The sequence below is a fragment of the Dysidea avara genome, chromosome 7, assembly GCF_963678975.1.
Source record: "Dysidea avara chromosome 7, odDysAvar1.4, whole genome shotgun sequence".
NCBI classification, from domain to species: Eukaryota; Metazoa; Porifera; class Demospongiae; order Dictyoceratida; family Dysideidae; genus Dysidea; species Dysidea avara.
The window spans coordinates 18,025,373-18,045,479 of NC_089278.1; the positions used below are offsets into that span (position 1 = coordinate 18,025,373).

Genomic DNA, 20,107 nt, shown 5'->3' on the forward strand with positions numbered 1-20,107 from the left:
CAAGAAATGGCTGCAATGATGTTAATGCTAATAAATTTTAACCATGCACATAGCCATTATTAAAAATTTTTATCATTAACATCATTGCAGCCATTTCTTGGCCGCCACCTTTGATTTCACAACTTTTTTCACTCAGGCTTTTTAAGGCTGCACCATTTTTTCACAGCTTGGCTGTTTTTGTGTGGATTTAACTTATTTTTGTACTTTATAAGGTTGCCAGCCTATGGCTGACTTTGAGGTTTGTTTTTACTCACATTTCTTCATTTCTATTGAAAACAGACTTATAAATATATTTAATTGCATGATTAATTCAATATTTGATGATATTATTGTAATACGCTTGAGGACTTCTAATAGAACATAGATAGAATGTTCTAGAACAATCTAGTGCTTCTACTGGCAGATCTATGAAATTACAAACGTTTGATTACAAGCAGATTTCAACTAGAAATTTCATTTATAAAGCAGAAATTAAGTGAGGTGATCAGCCAAGGTAGCAGTGGTTAAGGATGCAGGTCCCTGGTTTAAACTCTGAAAAGGTTGATTTATTTTTTCGACATTTTTGTACACCTTTGTTAACCTCATGGCGACTGCTCTATTAGAGTATCTCGATCCACGATTTTACATTTATTTGGTTTTTGTTTTATAACTTTGTCGCTGTAACTCTATTGCTATTAAAACTATCAAAAGGCACTGCTACGATGATCAGCCTATCTACACACCAATTTTAAAGTTTTTTCTATACTTGGTTTACCCTGTAGCCGTGACAGAAGTTTGATATGAATAAATGCTCATAACTCCTTGGATATTCCTCAGAGATTCACAGCAAATTTGGTAGGTGAATCCACCGTTACACGCTTCTCATTTGTGCCAAAGATCAAGGCAATCGAGTTACACATTTGCATTTTATAGTAATTTTTGCAAAGTGTGCGAAAAGAAAAATTGAAGTCCCCATAGTCAGCATAAGGAAAAAAATGAAGAAATTAAAATGAAACTTTAAACACCCATATCTTGCAAATGGCTGTTGTGAATTTAATCAAATTTGTTGTGTGGTGTACCCTACCTGGCGGACAGCTATAATGCAAAAATGGTGTGCTTTGGAGAAGGGGCCATGGAGCTATGCAAGCATGAAAAAGCTGTTTTGTTTCTTCCTGTCAATATACTCACAGTGTGGTGCACCGGCTTTCTTAGACACACAACACACTCCCGTGTGTCTTAATCACCCCTAAATGAAGCAAAGTTATGTTAATTTATCTATTTAACCAGGCGCACACCTGCAGCTAGCTGAAAACTGGCTGTGGGCACATGCCTGGTTTACTGAAATTGTTTTTGTAAATGTGTGTGTGTGTGTGTGTGCGTGCATTCATGTGCATACACACCCACATGAGTAAAATCGTTAAATGGCAAAAGCAGCTTGCACGTAAGAAGCAAAAGGGAAATGAAGTCTGTATTAAACTCCCACATAGGCAAACTTTCCTCTGAGGTGGTTTCTTTTTGGCAGTCTGAAATATGGGTGTGGTGACTCTCCTCAAACTTTGTGAATTACCTTCCTTTCAGGTTTTACAGGCATCTAACAACTGAAAAACAACAGTGCAGGCCTCGTAGACTACCAGGAATAGTCTACCCCTTCAAGTTGTTGAAAGGGGTGTGTCCTCTGGATATGCAAACAAAAGTGAAGAGCAGTTTTGAGGTTTCGAGAATTTGCAGGAAAAAACACGATAGTCACAGTTTAGAAGATACTTTCGTGCGTAATATGTTGCTTAAAGCAATTTGTTTAACAAGCACTTCCATAGCAGTGCACAGCAACGTAATAAAAGAATTAGAGATGTACTGACTCAAATTTTCTGAGCTTTACTGATACCAATCTGATCTAGGAAACACAACTACAAGATACGGTTAGCCAGCATAGTTTGTAGAGTGCTTTAGGATCAATAATTACTGAATGAAAACGATTGTTTTAAAGGGCATAACAGCCCCCAGTGTTACTGGGTAGCTTCTATATACTCCGTAGTCTGTATGCTTTAGGGGTGCCAACAATTGGTACCTGCCAATAACTTATGCTAGCTAATATTTATATGGGAGGCATTCCCAAGGCACATTTTTGCATACAAATACAGATTATCTTCAGATTTTTTGTGTAATATTAAGGTTCAAGAAAACTTAGTTGCGAGTTTTCTAATGTGTTGTGAGTATCCCATATTCACACGTGATCAGTAAACGCCCCATGTAATACCTCTATAAATCAAAATTAATTATCCCTTTAACTCTCTGTGTGAACTTCAGTTGAGCTAGTAGCAAGCTACTGAACAAATATAAAACTGTTACCATGCATGGAGTTGTCCTAATTCTGTTTAGCTACTGACTGTGATGCACCACTGAATACAACAAAAACTTAATTTGGTGACCTGCCTCTTCATGTCCTATACTTGAATGGATAAAGAACAAACAACAGTTTAATATCATATGATCACTCGAGAGTGATAGCTAATAAGTTATTATTCTTTACAGTGACCAGCACTGAAGGTATACAACAACTTGCGTTGCAGCCTTTGAATTAAACTGATGAACATCTAACATGGAAAGAACACATAAATGAAGTATGTTGTAAAGCCATTAAATCAAAAGCATTTTACAGCGAAATCTTTTTAGGTACCCTAGATCAGTTAAATCCAACTGTTATACATTTCCCTTGTTAGGCCTACACTGGAATACACAGCTGCAGTGTGGTCACTACATTGATAGTATCAATAAATCATATAGAAAAGTGCAACGGAGATCAGTTCGCTTTTTTGTGAATGATTTTTCCTATTACAGTATAACTAATTTAAGTGGTCATCACTTGAACAAAAGAGAAAAATTTAAGCTTACGATGTTCTATAAAATATTACATGAGACTTTAATAACTTTCACACCCCAATCATTGCTACCATGGACACAATCAACATTTTGTAATTCCTTTCTCCAGAACTGAATCTTGTCTGAACTTATTTTTACCCTCAACCATCAAATCATGGATGAATTACATGCCAATTAATAGTTGAAGGATGAAATATCTGCTCACCTCTTCCTCACAGTTGTATAATCATCTGTGTTTTCATACAGTGAAACCTCTCTAATCCACTCTATAATCTGACATTATTTTGTATTATGTACCTATAAAAGTTTCTACCTCCAAGCGGGCAAACAAGGAGGCTAGACAAAAATTTAGGGATGTAATGCTAGAAACAAAGGCTGATATATCTAGTGGAGAAAGGAAGGGATTAGACCTACAATTTTGCCCCAGCGTAAGGGAATTAGATTTAGGATTTGGTCAAATCCCTTCCTATTCCCCTCATTTCCCACATGGGGGTAGGTGGAGTAAAACTTTGACAGATGCATTAGTCTCACCAGCCAGCCTGTATTTTTTCCAAGGGGGTGTCACATATGTACGCGCTATACAGTAGGTAGATCTGCGACCGTGGTCAAAGCCTTGACCTGCCAAAACTTCGCTTTAACCTGTGACTGCCTTTTAATGTTTAGCCGTTGACTTAGCAACGATATTTTAGTACTTTTCTTGGAAATTTTTACCCTTGACCGTTGACTTTGCATGAAATTGGTGGCCTTGATTTTTGACCGTGGTCACAGATCTATCTACAGCGAGTGCCGTCACCCCCTTGTTTTTCTTACTCCAACAAGGAAGAACGGTTTTGCCAATTGTTGAGAGGTTATATTAATAAATAATCAATCAATCAATCATTTGGTCTGGAAATTTTTCGTCACCAAATGATAAAAGAAAAATGTTGGCTGGCGAGACTAGTTTTGTATACCACAATTACTTTTTCTATGTCAGTAATAGCTACTACCTCAAGGCCAACATCCTCACTGATCGAACACAATTTATGAGCGTCGGATTACTGTACTCATCCTGTGAGTTGAATTTTACACCAAATAAATAAATAAACATCCCGATATTGGAGACTTCAAGACAACTTTAAACCAGCCAATAAGGCCAAACAGAAAATGGTCCAAAGAAAGGGAAAAAAATAGTATCACTTACATTACCTTACTTAAAAGTTTGCCGCAATTCTTCTAGGGTCCAGTGTCCATCAACAATAATTCTGTGTCCAGTTTTGTAGTTCACTATTAATTAGCTGTAAAGTTACGCCGGAGATGAGCGGAGAACTGTCATAGAGTACCTTTGATTGTGGTTTTTGTTTTCAATGGTTGCACCTTGGCTGCTCGGACCGTTTTCTGTGGATTAGTGTGTAAGTGTGTCTGTATACGTGTATGGCAGCATAGATAATGTATGCGTTGTGACATACATTATCTATGATTACAGTGTTGCCAGATGATTGCTCCAAATGTTCATGTGGAAAAATAAATTTGTTCATAAAAAGTTCTAGTCTCGCGGCGCCCGACCCTAAAAAGAGGGTCTGGTGAAAACTGTACAAAAAGTTTGAGCTCTGGAATGTTTATTGGATGACGTTTACGTGCTACCATAGATACAGTATATCATACAGTACGATAGTACTGTATGGTAGCAAGAGTTCACCCTCCCTCTATATATTATGAACTCTTTGATGGTAGGGACGACGAAGATGTGGGCGTGGTCTACGAAGATAAATCAAGCCAAAATCATCTTTGCAAACCCTTCACGGCCACTTGACAGTATTGGTCAGGTATAACCAAGCCCAAACATGCCTTCAGAACGACCAGAAGCATTTTCGATTACGTGCTACGAAATTTAAAAAAAAAAAATTATTTTCGCGAATTTTCTACTGCCTAACTGCCTGCCTGCCTGCCTGATGCGTTCAGTCAAGCGTAGCGGGAAAATTGGCTACAGCTACAGCCTTACTTCTTTGGCGGAAATGCTTCGAATTTCATGGAGATGAAACTTTTAGTATTTTAAATATCCTACAATGTATGCGCTATTGCTTACTGATTTTCCTTTGATCCTTCTTTATCGTGGCCATTGCTCAGCAGTAGGGCTTCCATATCAATAGGGCTTCCATATCAATAGGGCTTCCATATCAATAGGGCTTCCATAATCATCGTGTTATCGCACCAAACTTTTAGAATACGTTTGTGATTTGACGTTTGGTTTATACAGGATCTATCGTACGTCGTCGACAAGCCGGATACACGCGTAAGACATCTTGTTTAGTATTAGTGTGTTTGTTGTTTAGCAGCTAGGTTTAACTGCTTGCGTTTCTAAACGCATTTCTTTGCGACTAACACATTCTTCGCTATTACAGTATTAACACTTCTTTATGTATCCTTGCATGTGCTTACTATTGTCTACACAAGTCAGCAAAACCATATACATACATGATTTGAATAGTCAAAACTATCTAAAGGCTGTTAACACTATTAAGTGAAGTGCATAATCTCATAGAAACCCTGCATATTATGTTTTGTCACAATTCCTTGTCAGTTGTCAGTCGCTCCAGCAGCATCGTCCTTATGTGCAACAATTACTTGTGTTCCACCATATTCCCACTACAATGATCAATGTGTACTGTATAGCTAACCTATGACAGGTACAAAGAAAGCATAGCTTATTTGGTGACATCATTGTTAACAAAGTTATAGCTAACGAATGCCGTAAAAGGTAGAGTAGGGCTTATCATACAGTACGATAGTAACTGTATAGTAGGGACCACAAAGGAGTAGGCGTGGCCCACAAAATAATATCAGCCTCAATTTTCCCTTACAACGATGAGGCAGTATTGGTGAGGTAAAACTAAACCCAAACAAGCTTTCAGATCGACCCAAAATGCTTTCAACAAGTTGTGGATTAAAATGCTGTGTAACGGGTTGAACATAGCTGACAACGAAGTGTAATGGTAACTTCACTTTTCACACGATAATTGATATAACTGGGGCACGTGGTGCCTTTTCAGATGCAGTATGCATGGGGTCACCAGCTATAATAAAATTATTTACAAAAAAAGTTAACAAACAAGTACACGAAAAATTTGGAATTTTCAACTAGAGTAGGGACGACAGTACATTGATAAAAAGTACTGAAACAAGTGCATAGGGGTAGTGAACAATACTAAAATACAGTTAAATAACAACACGTGTTATATCCCTACTGTGCTTAAGATGCCATAATGGAAATGCACAGTAGGGATATAACACGTCTTATTATTTAACTGTATTTTAGTATTGTTCACTACCCCTATGCACTTGTTTCAGTACTTTTTATCAATGTACTGTCGTCCCTACTCTAGTTGAAAATTCCAAATTTTTTTGTGTACTTGTACCAAAGTATCTATGGTATAATATAGCTACGTATAATATCTATGGTGCTACGTAAGTGCACTGTTTACGTCACAACATCCATTCAACTAGATCCGCTTACAGCATCACCAAAGTAATGGCGCTACTTTCATTATAACAAATCCAACAGAATTGTTTGGCCGTTTTTCTCAACGATTTTAAGTGGCAAAGTCACTGGATGTAATTAACCGTAATGCACCTATCAATGTATTGCCCCACTACCCTCCCCCCCTCGGGCATATATGGGGCTATAGTGGGGATTTGACACAGCCGAATGTCAAATGCCCCATAGTAGGGAAAACCTATCGTGTCAAATTCCCACTGTTGGCCCCAATTGCAACGCGGGGATTTACTTGGGATTTGACATAGCGTAGAAAGTTACAGCAAAAAATACTTGGGCGCTTAATGAACGATTGTCAAATTCCCCATAGTGTGTCATGTCAATTCCCCTAAAAGCCCCACTTACGCCTGAGGGGGGTGGGGCAATACATTGATAGGTGCATAAGCCATGAATCTTTTGAAATGTATTCACTTACTGCTGAGGATGAATTTCCTGACTTTGACATTGGTTATAAGTTAAGTACATAGCTAGTAATAAGTATATAGTTAGGTAATGGTAGTAGTATGGTGTACATCTACCAATTTAACACATTTGTTTTTTTTTAATGTATGCATTACATAATCAATTTGAAAAGGAGCGATCTGATTGGAGTTTCCAACATTCCAGCGCCAAACGTTTTGTACACAGTTTCACCAGACCCTCTTTTTAGGGTCGGGCACCGTGAGACTAAAGAAGTTCATAAATCCAATGGTCACTCTCTGAAAACAACCCACACATTATAAATAGGTGGATCTGTGAGTTGGTAGGGAACTGAAGAGCAAAAGAAAAAAAAGCTCACAGCCTGCTCACAATGGCAGACCTCCACCAACTTATTGTATGCAAGTGTGGTAAAATTAATAGCAACTGAGATTGCCAAAAGTTCATAAATTATTGCAGTTTACAAACAAGACAAAATGTTCATAAATCTATGAACTTTATTCACAATATAACAACATTGGTGTATGGCAAGGCTCACGTGGCCACCTGGACTGTTTCTTTGCGATGTCATTGGTTGGCAAATCCAATGATGTCACAAAGAAAAAGAGGTGAGATATAGCGGTCTGGCCATGGGAGACTAAGAGTTTGTCTCGTCCCCAGATCACGTTCTTTTGTGTGGGGGTGGAGCCAAAGAGGAATTTGACTGTGTGTGCTGGTACGAACAACGTATATATTTCAAGGGGTTCAAGATTGAGCAATGTTACCTAATTTAAATTCACAGATTTGCAAACACTTCCAAAATTATATGGACATCTATCAATGTCATACATCACCCCCAGGTAGGGTGGGGCAGTACAGGGGATTTGACAAAGTCTAGTGTCAAATTTCCCAGTACTGGAGTTATGAAGCTACACTATGCCCCCACCTCAAAATAGGGGTTCTATAGGGAATTTGATTTACCTATTACAATAAATTTTGGTTCAGCAAACTTCCACCGTCAAAAGCTCCAGGGATGGGGCAAGATGTAGATGTCAAATCCCCAGTACATATATAGGGACCCCCGGGGGTGGGGGTGGGGCTTGACATCGATGTATGCATAACTATTTCAAGGATAAAAATTTCACTGGTAACCCCCAAAACCAGTGAAGGTTTTCTCCCTTGAATTATTTAGGCTATATGGTATTATCAAGAGTTATAACTCTTAGTATTATTGACAGTACAAAAGAACTCTTGGATATAGTCTTGTAATGCATGCTTTTTATTAGTCTGGCACTGCCGACTCTATTTTAGGTGCCTATAAGTGCCCCAAAATATGCCTAACATAGGGTCGGCAGTGCCAGACTAGCTCTTAATGTTAGGGAAAAGGCAACACCAAGACCACCATTATGGGGTTGGCACAACACATACCACTGGACTATGCCATGCATGAGATTCTGAGTGATTACTGAGGCATAAAACATACCAGTAGCTGGAACAAAAAGCTGGCTGATAAGTTTCTACACTGGACATTAGCCTCAATAATAGTCTAAAGAACCACAAGAATTGAGATATTCTAAAAGAGGAACCAACTTAAGTACTTTCCCTGATTGCAAGTTGTCTGGAGATCAAGCCATCATCTGGGGGCAGCAGAATTTTCTACATTCAGACAGTTTTAATGTCAAGATCATATAGACCCTGAGGCATGGTCCAGTAAAAAGTTGCTGTGGTTTTAGATTTCACGATGATTTGTGGGGAATTTCGGAGATAAGTGAGAGCAAAAGTATCAAGCGTTCTATTACAAAAAAACATTAAGTGGAAGAACTCACCATGAAACAAGTATAGGTTATGTACTTTGGTTGCAATGTGTTCTTGTTGATTTCCACTATAGTGTGTTATCCTTCAACAATAGCTTTATGGAATATGTGTATGTATGGATCATATAACTCAAGCAAAAAAAAAAACCCTGTACTGTGCTTAATAAGGTACTGGTTATTAGCGAATATAAGCTCCTGCCAAGAGTAAACAATGGAAGATTTACTCTTGTTCCTGCTGACAGAGAGCTTTATTTATGTACACGTTTTCCCTCCGCTTTCACTTGTAGTATGGTTTTATAATTATACTGGTAGCTACAGCAGTTTGTGATGTACGTAGCAGCTCTCTCATTATCAGGCCCAAATGTCTTTAAAGTGGCTCGGAATGCTTCCTATGTGTTTCTATGAAAAATTTTAATTTATTGATTTGGAATATTCTATACTAAAGAACTAATTAACTGATCCTTTCTGATGAGCATAATGTTTATTGCTTGGGCTTTTTTGGCAGTCAGATGTTGTTTTTGGCCAGTAACATTGCAGGAGATAAAAGTATGTTGACACTCGGCTAGGTGTTTATTTCTAAATGTGTACCAGGCACAAGGTGCATGGTAATGATTAAAATTGAACTATTCATACAATCAACTTACAGTTTGAAATCTTTACCTATCCAGGCTATACATAGACTCAATATAACACGTGGCTCCACCATTTGTTACCACCCACAGTGTTTAATAAAATCCAGTGTATACTACTATACCCCATGCATATAATCCTGAAGTGTTCTTCCCTTCACTGAGATATAAATGAAGTAATTTATTTTGATCGTCTTGAATTGTGTAGTTTTCATTGGTAGCCTCCTGGTACCAGTATCAAAAAGTTACAGCAATAACACCTTGTAAAATAGTGATTGTGTGGTCACACGAAACTGACACTAGAGCAGTTTTTTTTCTTCTAATTGTGCCATTTGTATGTATACCAGTGGTGGATCTAGGAATTTATAAAGGGGGTTTCCAGTTTAGAAGGTGGAGACATACACTGACATGAGATACGCAAAAGTTTGCTCTACATTGTCTGGTTTGGTAAGGTGAGACCAAAAAAAAAGGTCACAGCCTATTGATAGTACATAAAATACCTTAAATAACTTGTTACACAATACTTGAATAGCTACTGTGACTGCTCTATTAGAGTATCTCGATCGAGGTGCTCGCCGCAATAATTAAAACATTTCATTGTTACGCAATCATTTTTTTCAAAGGGGGTTTCCGTGGAAACCTTGAAACCCCCCTAAATCCGCCACTGTGTACTCATATGTAAACTGGCATAATTAATTATTCAAGCCATGCATTACATACCTACATATATGAAGGGAAGATCTTCACTGTATATAGTGTACCAGTTGAAGCATTGCTACGAAGTTGTACAAAAAGCAAAGCACCTATGGACATGCACGATTGAGAGACTACTATATACAGCACAAGGCAATGCTAAGTCCTTCAATAGTCCCAACACTATACCATATACAAGTGCTTTATTGTAATCATGAGTATAGAATGCTTTAAGTGTTTACTGATAGTTTCTGAACATCTTTTTTGGAGTGTAAGATGCTATGTCTACACTATAGAAACAGATTATATGAGCACTCCCTCTATACTGATACTCTCTGTTGACTGTAAGAATTAATGCTCTGAAGGCAAACAAAAAATTAGACTGTATGTATGCCATTATAGTGATTTAGTCAAATGCTATAGTTTTGTTCTTTTATCCTCAGGGCTTGGAGATTGTTCAGAGACTAAGACAGATGAGTACTGCAAGTCCCATCTGACCACAAGATATATACTTTTAACTTTCAACATTCTATAATATATTCTCATTGAACTGATACCTCAAACGGATTAAATAGTACACAAATCTTGAATTTTGGCTAATAGGTAGGTAGGTAGGTGGCTGCTTAGTGTATAGCTAAACACTTCTCACTTGACAAATTAGTTGGCCTTTTAAGAGAGGTGACCTTTCTATACAGGTGGCCACTAAGACAGATTCTGCTGTAGTTTTACTCACTATTCATGTCAAATATTTGTGACCCATCAAAGTTTTCACTATACCATGGAAAACCATAAATGTGAGTATTATGTGACAATCCAATACCCATGCACGGCTTGCATTGCAGACATGTCTGCTCTTCACACCTACTCACATCACTAATTGTCCACTTGCTGACAATTTCTCTGAGAAAAAGCCTTCTCATGATCAGGTATCAGCTCAACAATATGAGCATAATATACACTACTAGTGGAGTGTTGTCTGAGTTAATCCACTGTTAATAACAATACAAAAGAGTACAGTATTGACTATAGGTTGACATGGACCAGTTTAGAGACAGGCCACTGTATCAATCTATGCTGCAGATGCTGTTGATAACTCACATAAGAGTGTTGACAAGAGTTGACATGGGCCAGTTTAGACAGGCTACCTTATCAAGATTTGCTCAATTGTTAATACATCTAACAGGTGAACATTTCTTTGGGACCAAGATGATGACACACATGCATGGTCAACCTCTCACTGCCATACCTGACATACTCGCACAAAATAACGTTTTGACCTGAATGTACAGTGGGGACTGTTGATCAGGACACTTGAAAAATCAGGACACCTAAATAATTTGGACACTTGGTAGTATAAATTTTTGAAGTTGAGTGCTAACAATTCCAAAATTCATTAGATCTAAATATTTCAAGGATAAAATTTTTGCTGTTAACCCCCAAAACCTCAAAATCAGTGAAAAAATTCTCCCTTGAAATATTTAGGCTATAATCCTTAGCATGTAAGTTGACCATCAGTTAATACCACAGCTGCAGGTTTCACTGTAGTTGCAAATGACCCCATATCTATGAACACACATTGGTGTCCTTTCATAGAGAAAAACCATCATTAGGATGTTTAAAACACACAATTACAATACCTCAGACACATGTGACTATACATGCAAAAAAAATGCATAGTAGTACAAACATGGCAAGGAAAGTAAAAATATATAATATGACATATGAATGAACACATAACATTAAAGACTAAATTACAATCAAGTGTTCCATTCACAACAATCATGTGCTAAGAATGAAGATGTACATGTGTTGTGATGATCTCTGAGCAACACTTACAAGTTGCTACAGACTGTTCTTGCAAAGCTCTAGCTGACGAAAGGAGTAAGAAATGGTCCAAGCAGCTGAGTATAGCATTCTGAACTCTGAAATTGATAATTAATACTAGATCAGTTTGCACTCACGAGTCTGCTTGTAGATGGTCAGTGGCATTGAACGGGCGTGTTAATACTACCAGGTGAATCCTATGATGTTGCTCATTATAGATAACATCAGGATGATTAAGATGTGGTTACTATAGATGGTGGGATAGTAGCTAAAGGGGTATCACTAGCTCTGTAGCCATCAATATCAGCATAAACTACATCTTCACAGTGAAACTGAATTAGACAAAACACCTCAGAACTCTGCAGTAGGAGTATCTGCCTTGAAGTGCAACAGGACCATTTGAAATATGTGCAGTCGTAGGTTGGGGTAATTTACAAAGGCAACAGAACTAGCTTGAATTTGCAGATGTAAAATTCACATAGCAGTCTGGATGGAGAGTATCAGGAGACACGCAATGAGTTAGCACTGGGCGCGTAACACACTTGGAATTACACTAAAGTGTTGGGTGGTATCATAGACACCCCTACCGTGGCATCTACAAATGGAAACGTATATTAATTACTTGACCTCGGGCAACCACCCTCTGGCGTAACACTCAAAAATCATCTGATTGGCACGATTGTGTTTTGGCGGTCCAACTTCAAATTTGTGATCATGTTTAAGTGATAAAAAAAGCAGACACATGCGTACAGTACTTTGAATAAAACAGATAAACATCTTCTATGAGTGAACATTTTTCAATTTGTGGGTGGCTTTTAAAAAAGCCGTTTAAATTTTGCTGCAGGTGAAAGGTGTTCCTTTCTCGCTGCAGTGGAGACAGTTCATTTACTTCTTGGTGGTCTTCTTGGCAGGTGACTTCTTAGTCTGTGTCTTCTTGGGCTTTGCTGGTGACTTCTTGGTTTGAGGCTTCTTGGTGGCAGGCTTCTTTGCAGCAGCCTTCTTGGGAGTGGATGGTTTTTTCTTTGGAGTTGTTTTCTTCTGAGTTTTCTTGGGCTTGTCAGCAGTCTTCTTCTGCTGCTGCTTCTTCTTGGGCGTTGATGGCTTTTTGGTCGTCTGAGCCTTCTTTGGTGTCTTCTTCTTTTCAGCTGGTTTCTTGGCAAGCTTGAACGATCCAGAAGCTCCAGTTCCCTTGGTTTGGATTAGGGCACCGTTCTGTACCATTCGCTTCAAGGCGAGGCGAGCATGGACCTCGTATCCATCACTGACTTTGTAGTTGGCGCCAATGTACTTCAGGATCTTCTGCCTGGAGCAGCCACCACGCTCCTTGATGGAGACAATAGCAGCTGTGATCATCTCGGAGTACTTCGGATGTTGAGCTGGAGCCCTGGGCTTGCCCTTCGCGGCCTTCTTCGGCTTTGCATCAGTTTTCTTCTGATCGGTAGACATTCTTCTTGATTCGTGCTGAACTTCTTCTTGAATCTTCAGAGAATATAAAATCAACTACACAGCCGGCCACTTCACCATTTATAGGAGTGTGAAGAATTTGCCGGATGATAGCGTACATACCACATCACGTGATAGGATCAACTGAGTTGAATTATACTTGCGGCATTCAAGGTGTGTCTACTTGTGAAGTTTGAGCGGGTATAGTTCTTGTGTAAGTAGACTTACAAAGATATTGACAACTTAAATCCATGCCACATAGCTTGTTTTATTACTACGCAGTTGTTTATAGTGATCGGCTTTCAATTAAGGTGGTTTTTAATCGACAATGTAAAAAATTTGTGTCTCGATACAACAAAGTGTCGGACAAAAGTTGCTCTATTTCCAACATGGAAGCATATATTACTACAGTTTTTGGTACCCAGAAAGTGTAACTATATACCAACTACATCTGCAAGGTTTAGAGCTATCCTACTTTGTCCCGGGGAGTTAGGTTGAATTAAATGTGAAAGTGTAAACACAACATTTTTGTAAGCCATCTTCCATTGGAAAGAAAACAATCCAAATTAGAAGAGTATTAGGCCTCGATAGCAGTGTTTTAGTAGCTGTATAGTGTTTTAGGACATTATTACACAGGATTGGATGATTGTGAGTCGGATACGATAAGTGTAAGGCTGGTTTTTTGGGCCACCGTGATTCGCCTTAGTAAGCGCTATGCAGACGTAATTATGTACACAACTCCTAGGCCATCAATATTTGCGTTTCTCTTTCTTGGTGGATCAGCTGTAGAATGAAGGATGACTTGTGTTGCGCTGTATTAGAGGTTAGTTGTAGATATATTTATTGGCACTGTAGTCTTTTTGTACTCCTACAGAAACTGTCTGTAATAATGTCACACTTTTCAAGTGTAGACACTGCTAAATCATGAGCCTGGTTATGATGTATGGTGTTTTTTCAATGATGTGGTCCTATATGATTGTGGAATATCAACTTGTGCTTATTTTTGAGTGGAGTATTTGACTTGATCACCACTTTAAGTAGCTGTGACACTTTATCGTTTGCTAGGGGACTGTGTGATATGCTACTTACTTGTACTAATAAACCTGTGTAGAAAAGCCACACACCAGTAAGGTCATTGTATAGGGTGTTTTACATTGCTATTTCTAGATGATGCAGTTATTTGTATTAATATAGTCTAATTGTATTCTGGAGTAATTATACACTGATGACAGTACGTAAACATAGTATCAGTATCGTATCATCACCACTCTGATTTTAAAATCGCTCTGTTCAGTGAACCTGTTCGTAACAAGTTGTCCACAAAGATCGGTATTAACGAACTTGTATTATTTATTCACACTGGTCTAAGTGATAGTGTTTCTAGCTATAATGTGTGTGTTGCAAGCTTACCATTCCTGCAATAATATACTACTGTCAAAGAATTCATCAGGTTTTGATGTCATATTTTCCTTCACATGTACAGTACTATGATTATTACAGATGTTGTTTTTTTCCGGGCTAGATGTTATGCCCTTGCCACTACCCCCAACACAGATAGCATAAGTGCTGGGCAAAAGCTTTTTTTTTATAAAGTCCTTATAGGGCTTGAAGCCAGGCACATCTCCAGAGAAGCATCAGCAGAGCGATAGGAAATGGACCGGCTTCCACAGATGCACATTGTTGCAGATCTTAACAATGAAAAAGATAGTGTGCGTCAAAGCCATGCCAATGTGTTAGTATGAGTTAGTGTGTTCCTGCAGGTATTCATGCAACTAGCTACGTAATGTGCAATATGGGGAGTATAATATTGTATCCAACTAGCTATATATATATACATGTAAGGATGGGTCAAAGCCTATGCTTACTTGGGTCATGTAGTGTGTTTACATTGATAAAAATATCTTAACTTGTGGTTAACTGATTAATTACATTAAGATGTTTATGGTCAAAGTGTGTTACAGCCTGTGGTTTACCAGCACTTTATAAGACTGGCACCAACTTAAATTTGTGGCTGGATCATCGAAAATGGTCTTATCACCAATGGCAGCAGGTTTGGTATTTCACGAAGAACACAAGCTACGTGAATAAACTATCAAATTTCACAATCATAATCAGCTAGACTTGATGGTGTGCTTTAGCTGGCTGCTTTTCTCTGTATAGGCCCTAATGGAGCTCTGGGGATTTCATCCCTACACATTTGTCTTTCGTAAGCAATCTCTTGCTTTCCCCTACCACCTCCTCTATTAGAGCTCACCTAGTACACTCAACTTTGATTTAAAAACTATCTAAAATGGTAGGAAACTTAGCTGTTGGCCGCTACTTGTACATGCAGTGGATGCTCTGGAAGTTAAGAAATTGGTTGAAAATTTGATACACGTAGCTTCAACCATTGGCAAGCTACAGCACATTAACTACTTAAAACTGGCATTTATCAATACTTTTAAATAAGCAATAAGGCCAGTTTTCCCAGAGTAGGTCATATTTTACCATTATCTCTTAACAGAGGTAAAACTTTTATCTGACTTTAGAAACTGTTCTTACTTACACAAGATCCCTGGTTGCTTATACATAGTTGTGTATGTAAATCGTCCATATGTGTGCAGTGTAGAGTTAATCTTTTCCATCCTTCATATTTTGTGGTACGTACTCTGTACTTCTTAATAGAGTAGCTCTGCTTTAGCTAGTAGTAGAAATTGTGCATTTCATGTAAGTTTAAAGGCCATTGCAAAGGTTGAATGGTTTATGTGTCTGTATAACTGTGAACTGTGAAGTACCATAGATTTGTTAGAGGATATAATTTCAGTTGTACAAATAATATTTCAATGTGTTACTTTTGTGTACAGCCAAAACCAAAATTTTGTTTGCCACAGACAATTTAGTGTCCCCAGATATGCAAGCACCAACATATTTTTCTTTTGGCTTGATACCGTATCATATACATTTGCCTCATGCGCTCGAGAGTTTTATGGTACCCACTAATGCTAACTATAGCAAATGTTTGACCAAGGGGCCAAACTTTTTGGTGCACAAATTTTTGTTGTTAAACCAGGCGCACGCCCACAGCCGGCTGTGGGCATGCCCTGGTTTACTGATTTGTTTTCTGAAAGTGTGTGTGTTTGTATGTTTGTATATTTGTTTGTCTTTCTGTACCCATGTGAGCAAAACTTTGTTCGCTAAAATCACCCTTTATGTGAAAAATAAAGACCATATAGAGCCTGTATTAAACTTCCGGGCAGGTAAAACTTTGGTTTAAGGCGGTTAATACGTGCTGGTTTGAAATACGGGTGAAGTGAGTTAATAAGGACACGGTGAAGGCCTTCCCAATGGGCTCTACAGATGTCAAATAGCTGAAAAATAGCACAGCTGGCCTCCTAGGCTACTGGGTATAATGAATTCTTTTGAGTTGAAAAAGGGGTGTACCCATACATACGTGAACGGAAATGAAGAGCAGCTTTGAGGCTTTGCCTGGAGAGTTAGGGTTTCCAACTCAAAGGTGCTTCCTTTTGTTGTTTTCTGGAAGTTTTCACACAGGCTGACCTTTCAGATAAAGCAAACAAATTATTGGATTGCTGGTAAGTAGCATTGGATATCAGCATAAGTTTAACATGCAAAAACATACGAAAAGTAGTCATATGACCAACAAATACCATAATAGTTACATTGGGTATATCATTGTGCTTTAGGTCACAATTAGTGCATTTCTTACCTTAATGAAGACCTCTATACATCTTGTAGTGCTATGCCACATCCTGTATAGCTGTAATGGGATTGTTGGCCACATGACCACTTTTTGGATATTTACAGTTAAAACTACACTGACATTGAAAGCAACAGATGGTTTAATAATATATTAGCACTTGATTGTTTTATCTTAAGGTCAGTCTGTGTGAAATTCATCAGAAACAATGAAAAGAGCTGAGGCATCATCCTATTTTGAAGTGGAAATCATATATGAAGGAATTTTGATCACATGACCACTTTTTAGATATTTACATATGTTACAATTATGCTGATATCGAATGCTGCAAACAATCCAATAACAAAGGATTTGTTTGCTTTATCTTAAGGGTAAATACCGTATAGCTGGTAATTTTCGAAAGGTTTTTATTTTCGGATGTTTCGAAGAGGCCCTTCTCTTCGAAAATAAATTCCCACGTCCGGTTGTTCTTCGAAAATAAATTCCCACAAGTGAAAGCAGCAATCCAACTTTTGGCAATTCGTTTGTGTATTCCTCTAGTTTTAGCTCAGTATTACTGATGATAATGGGTAAACTGTATCATTACTGTGCCAATAACCAGAAAACAGGTGATCCAGAATGGGACTTGATGCCATCATGATCTGCTCTAGAATCAGTATGGTAGATAGCTAGCTACGATCGAGAGCGATCGAGCCAGTGAATTTACTCCACTCGAGACTCCCTCAGTCTTCTCTCCAGTGCACAGGATGAAGATAATTCCATCAGTAAGTCAGATTTTGGCAAACATTCACGCACCTTCATATTTTGTGACATGAATTTCCATTTATTTGAAATCCATCCGGACTTCGAAATATGTACTCTTCGAAATTAAAATCCTTCGAAATTCAGATTTTGCTTCTTGTGCAAAATTTTCTGTTTCGAAAATAACCAGCTGTGCGAAAATCTCCAGAAACCACAAAATAAAGCATCTTGCTATTTTGATTGGAAGCCCTAGGAGAGTTTGCATAAGAAAATGTTATAGACAAACTATAAAACAGTTAAGAAGACACTTCTGTGCATTATTAATAGGTTAAAGCAGTTTGTTCGAGAGCTGACTAATGTTGCCAAATGAACTTTTAGTAATGATCAAACATGTGGGAATTTTTATAGAATAACTTTCCGATAAAACTATGAACAAAATATGCACCACACAAGCAATGAGGTATAAAAAGTGCACTTTCTTAGAGGTATAGTGCTTAGCAACATAATTACAGAATTACAAAATATTTCACAATACAAATTACTATGATTCAATTGTGTATGTAGCCATAGATTTATAAATCCCAGGTATAGAGGTTTGATGTATCAACAAAGCAAAACCCAACATACACTGTTAATTAATTTTAGGTTTGTTTGCTGCATGGCACCTGGTTTTTAGAAGTAGCACAACATCAACTTCTTGTTGTTTTTTATGGAAAACTCTACCCACAATGTATGCTGTCTACACTTGCCCAATTTATGTTTTCTAATATGAATATCCAGGTACAGTTTTCAAGTGAATATACTGAATATAATTCTCTCGGGCAGAATCAAGAAATGCAGGTTTTAGTGTTTACCAAATTCAGGGATATCATATGCAGCTACAACAGCCAAGTTTGCTGCTCTTCATGAGATATTAAACGGTTCCAACCAGTTGGTGGGGTGGAAAATTTTTTTTAGAAATGAAAGAGAAAGGTATTTGGTGATGCTAATACTACAGAGCTATCCAACTGGATTCCACCATCTCCATATTGGCCAGAACTCCATTAAGATCTGAGGCCTTAGATGGTTTGCCGCAGGGTCTGGAAATGGTAGTCTACATAAAAGTAGACAACTTCACTTTTTGACAGTGAATTATTACAAGTTAAGTTTGATTAGGAAATAAAAAAAGTAGTGAAACAAGGGAGGCTGCCTACAACTGAAGATATACCAGTGGACATTTAATCCCTACTTCAGTCTATACCCATAACCGAATTAGGGATTAAATGTCCACTAGTGCAGCATTACAAATGAAGGACCTCTGCAATCAATCCAGTTACAACCGAAAACTTGCCCATTACAACTCAGAGTGGCTACAAAATTAATGTAGCAAAGTCATCATGCAGTGCTACTGCAAATTGACACCTTACGTTGTCAGCAAAGATAAATGGGACACAAAGGATGACGCATGAAACGGTCATTTTACTTACTGTGGTATGCCAAGTCACCTGTCAGGCTGAAACAACATAAAAAATTAAAAGATCAAGCCCATAGCTCTAGCCATTATCACGTTGCGCTTGTCTGAAGACATTAGTCAGTCAGGTGGTCGGTCAGTAGAAAATTCCACTGAAAAAATTTGTTTGGAAGTGGGTTGTACTAAAAAAGATTTACTATTTACTATTCAAATAGTTGTGAGCAAAACGGATTATTTGATTACTCTTTAAGCTTAAATAGAGCTTATCAGGGGGCATAGTAATGGCGACTAGGCTCCGGGGCACTATAGCCAGCCACCATTTTGAGTGGATAAGGTATAAAATGAGTGTAACGTTCTCAATGTGCTATTCCGAGCTGAAAAGTGATGTGAGGGAGAGGTATGATGAAAAGCTAACACTGATAAAAGCTTCAAAAAATCCCTACTGTCTGTAGGAACACAGAAGTTGATTATCAAAAAGAAAACAGTGTATTGAATGGTTCGAGTGTCCTGACGTTACCAATGGTGACATTTACAATTAGTTTGATTTTGACCCAGCTATTGTACTCATGAGCAATTAAAGCCTGAATAGCTACAATTCTTTGCTAATGGTTGGGTGAGTGATGTACAACAGCGTTGAAACCGGGTCAGGTCACTCGGATCACATTTTATGTTGTCCAGGTCATCCAGGTATGACCTGCTTTAAAAAAAATTATCCACCAGATTGGATCATGTGTGAAGCAAATTAATTAGTTGGACGATACAGAAGTAAGTGTAGTAAAGTCCTGATGCAACCCATGAGCCACGCCTACTTATCTGGATGGCTGTAGACATACATGCAGCCACACCCATTTATCGGAGATATTCCCGTCTGTAGGTATGCACGAATCTATGCTAATGAAGAGCTACGCCCACTAATCAATTGTTATTGTACAAGATATAGTCTAGTCTTGCAGCAGGCCAGCTTCTTTCATAAGCCATGCCCACATTATGCTGTTTGTAATTATATGGTGTGTTAGTATGTGCAAAGCCACATGC

At 38.1% G+C, this 20,107-nt stretch overlaps 2 protein-coding genes and 1 long non-coding RNA gene across 5 annotated transcripts in view; 1 reads left to right on the top strand and 2 right to left on the bottom strand.

The window, feature by feature from the left end:
• The window catches only part of LOC136260545 (uncharacterized), a 58,079-nt gene extending 53,064 nt beyond the window's left edge, over nt 1–5,015 (bottom strand). The window contains exon 1 of one of the 3 annotated variants that reach the window (XM_066054327.1): nt 4,919–5,015. In XM_066054327.1, coding sequence (XP_065910399.1) covers nt 4,919–4,952 — 34 coding nt within the window. In that variant the 5' untranslated portion in view covers nt 4,953–5,015. Of the gene's footprint in view, nt 1–4,041; nt 4,201–4,918 lie in introns of those variants that run through there. The other 2 variants (XM_066054329.1, XM_066054330.1) reach the window with 2 other exon arrangements.
• Nucleotides 5,016–12,434: 7,419 nt separating this feature from the next.
• LOC136261322 (histone H1-delta-like) lies at nt 12,435–13,245 on the bottom strand. The gene has a single exon (XM_066055310.1). The coding sequence runs from the start codon at nt 13,185–13,187 to the stop codon at nt 12,627–12,629; it is 561 nt and encodes a 186-aa protein (XP_065911382.1). The 5' UTR covers nt 13,188–13,245; the 3' UTR covers nt 12,435–12,626.
• A 593-nt stretch (nt 13,246–13,838) lies between these two features.
• On the top strand, nt 13,839–14,373 carry LOC136262152 (uncharacterized). The gene is made up of 2 exons (XR_010704138.1): nt 13,839–14,007; nt 14,059–14,373. It is a non-coding gene; the product is annotated as an uncharacterized lncRNA (long non-coding RNA).
• The last annotated feature ends 5,734 nt before the right edge of the window (nt 14,374–20,107 follow it).